Source organism: Hevea brasiliensis, chromosome 16 (assembly GCF_030052815.1).
Source record: "Hevea brasiliensis isolate MT/VB/25A 57/8 chromosome 16, ASM3005281v1, whole genome shotgun sequence".
Classification (NCBI taxonomy): domain Eukaryota; kingdom Viridiplantae; phylum Streptophyta; class Magnoliopsida; order Malpighiales; family Euphorbiaceae; genus Hevea; species Hevea brasiliensis.
Window position 1 is genome coordinate 62,276,265 of NC_079508.1, and position 2,751 is coordinate 62,279,015.

The 2,751-nt window shown below is 41.2% G+C and overlaps 1 protein-coding gene across 1 annotated transcript; it reads left to right on the forward strand.

Moving 5' to 3' along the window:
* On the forward strand, positions 1–2,297 carry LOC110666820 (protein PAL OF QUIRKY). The gene is made up of 2 exons (XM_021827448.2): positions 1–865; positions 1,192–2,297. The coding sequence occupies exons 1-2, from the start codon at positions 138–140 to the stop codon at positions 1,961–1,963; spliced, it is 1,500 nt and encodes a 499-aa protein (XP_021683140.2). The 5' UTR covers positions 1–137; the 3' UTR covers positions 1,964–2,297.
* The last annotated feature ends 454 nt before the right edge of the window (positions 2,298–2,751 follow it).

Consider the following 2,751-nt stretch of genomic DNA (forward strand, 5'->3'; position numbering starts at 1 on the left):
CCTCCTGTTGCGTAAATGGTTCTTTTTCGCGGCTTGGGAGTTAATTTTCTGTCTAATAAAATATTTCCGCTTGCTTTGTCTACCTTTACATTTAGCAACACCGCCACCACCCCTGTCTCTCCGCCACCGTCGCTCAGATGGACCCGCCACCACCCTCCACAACTAAACTCCGCCTGATGTGCAGCTATGGAGGGCACATCGTCACACGCCTCCACACCAAGTCTCTCTACTATGCTGGCGGCGATACCCGCATCATAACCATTCCCACCACCGCTGCCAATCTCACTCTTTCCTCTCTCACCACCCACTTAGCTACTGTTCTTCACATCAGCAACCCTTTTACTCTAAAGTACCAGCTTCCCAATCACGACCTTGACTCGCTTATCTCCCTTTCCACAGACGAGGACCTCCTTATTATGCTTGATGAGCACCACCGCCTCTCCCCAACTCCCTCTCGCATCCGGGTTTTCCTCTTCCCTGTGAAACCCATTTCAACTCAGCCTGAATTGACTCAGTTGAATCCCGGTTCTAATATGGGTGAGTTGTCTGGGAACGAACTGAGGCACCCCAAGACGGAGAGTTGGTTTGCTGATGTGTTGAAGAGCGCCAAGATTATGCAGAAGGGAGGGGTGGGGTTTGGAGGGGAGGGGCAGTGTGAGGGTAGTAATGGTGCTTGTAGTGTTGGAGAGGTGAGTGTTGGTCTTTGTGGGCCGGAGTCGATGGTTTTGGAGACGAATTCATCATTCGGTTCGACTTCTTCTTCAGTTTCTCTGTCGAATTTGCCCGCTAAGGGTCAGGTTGAGGATCATGGAGCGGGTTCTCTGGATAACAAGGTCAAGTTGTCCACTTCAGAATCATTTGCAAGGTATGCTTTAGAAATTTTTTCTACTGATTGTTCCAATTCCTTGCAATTTTTTTTCTTCAGTAGCATTTCTTTAGTTAATGAAAAGATGTAGGAATGATGGAGAGAGAAGCAATTCAAACTCACGAACACTTACTTAAAAACGAGCCTATTTTTCTAGTTAAACTCATTTCTGGGGAGGATTTGAAATATTGTGTTCTTGGTTTGGTTGATTAACATTTTGTATTTATGTTTTTGGATTGGTTTTTGTTTTTAAACATTGTGACATTAAAACGAAGTTCTTTTGAGCAGTGGTGAGTATAACAGGTTTGTCTAATTTGTTGTTACAGTGGCAATAGTGTAGCTACTGCTGTTTCTCATCCACAGACTTTGACTTATCAAGACCCAGTTGCTTCAGTTCCTGCAACGGAGAATACAAATTCTTTCACCCCATTAGAATCTGTGAGTAAAATCCTTGATCCTTCCACTGGGGTTGAGACGCAAAAAGTGGTTCATGTTTCTGGGTTTCCATTGTCTCTCCAATTTGACAAGCCACAAGTACAATTTGTCCATACACCTGCTCCACATTACTTACCGCAGAACCCACCTGGAATGATGCCAATATCTTCTTACTATTTGATGAGTTCTCCAGTCCCTCAGCAGCAGATGTATTATCAGACCAATCAACCACACCCAATATATGTTGTGCCTGTTGGCTATCCTTACAGTTTTCCTATGCAAAGTGGTTTGATTAACCCTGCAACTGTTTGTTCTGATCATCCCCCAACACATCCTTATCCTTCTCTCAACCCTACTCAAGTGGCTTACAAGGTCGCAGCTGCTTCACCTGCACCTGAGTTAGCCTCACAAGTTTACAGAATGGTCCCAACATCAAGTTCACTTGTTAATGTACCCCATAATGAAAATCATAAACAAGCTGAGGGTCTTCCTCAAATCAATCTCCAAGCTCAGTCCATGGGTACTGCTTCCATAGAAACTACTAATTATTCTAATGAACTTGATGATGACCCTGCCCGCTCACAGATATATAAATCTCAGCCTCCACCTCCTACATTGCCTTCCCGCCACCAAACAATGACCAAAGCCACAAGAGTCTTGTAATAAGAAGCTTTGGCACAGTTGCATACAGAAAACATTAAGCAACAACTGTGAGCCTCACATCACAATTAGCATAACTGAACAATTTTGGATCGAGTGCTTTTGGTAATTTTGAACTTCCCTTGGATTTTCAGTTTTGCTAGTATTATGTGTTGTTCAATTTGTAATAGAAGTAATAATCTGGTTTTCTTACCCTTTTGTTTCATCTATCTTCGTATGAGTTTCGTTGCTATTATTGTTACTTGATATGGATGTTTCAGGTAATATAGTAAAAGAGTGTCAAATGTTTGTAAAAGTGATTGTATAACTTTAATTTATTCTAAGTGCAGTTCTTCAATTGCAAAATGTTTCAGGCTCCTGAAGTATCATTGTGCATGGTATGCCAATATCCATCTGCTGATATCTGTTATTCTGGTTTAAGTTTGTATTTTATGAAATGCAATGGTAATTGATCTTGTTAAATATTCTTGAAAGTAATTCAAATATTCATGTTAAATGTATGTGGGTGTGCAGAGATAATTTATTTATTTTGGTGGTTTTTTTTTTTTTTTTTTTTTTGGGGGGGGGGGGGGGGGTGGGGGTGAAGGGGAGCTGCATTCATGGATATGGTCAACTTTTATTGGTGTTTGGTTAATTGCAAGCAAAATTGTGAGCATGTGTATGTGTAGTAGGACCAATCCTGCAATTTACCAACTTTTGTTTTATGATGGTAAGCCTATGACTGATTTCTGTCTATGCTTTTAACAGTTAATCTATAACTTATATTAAATATAACTTTACGTATACAATGA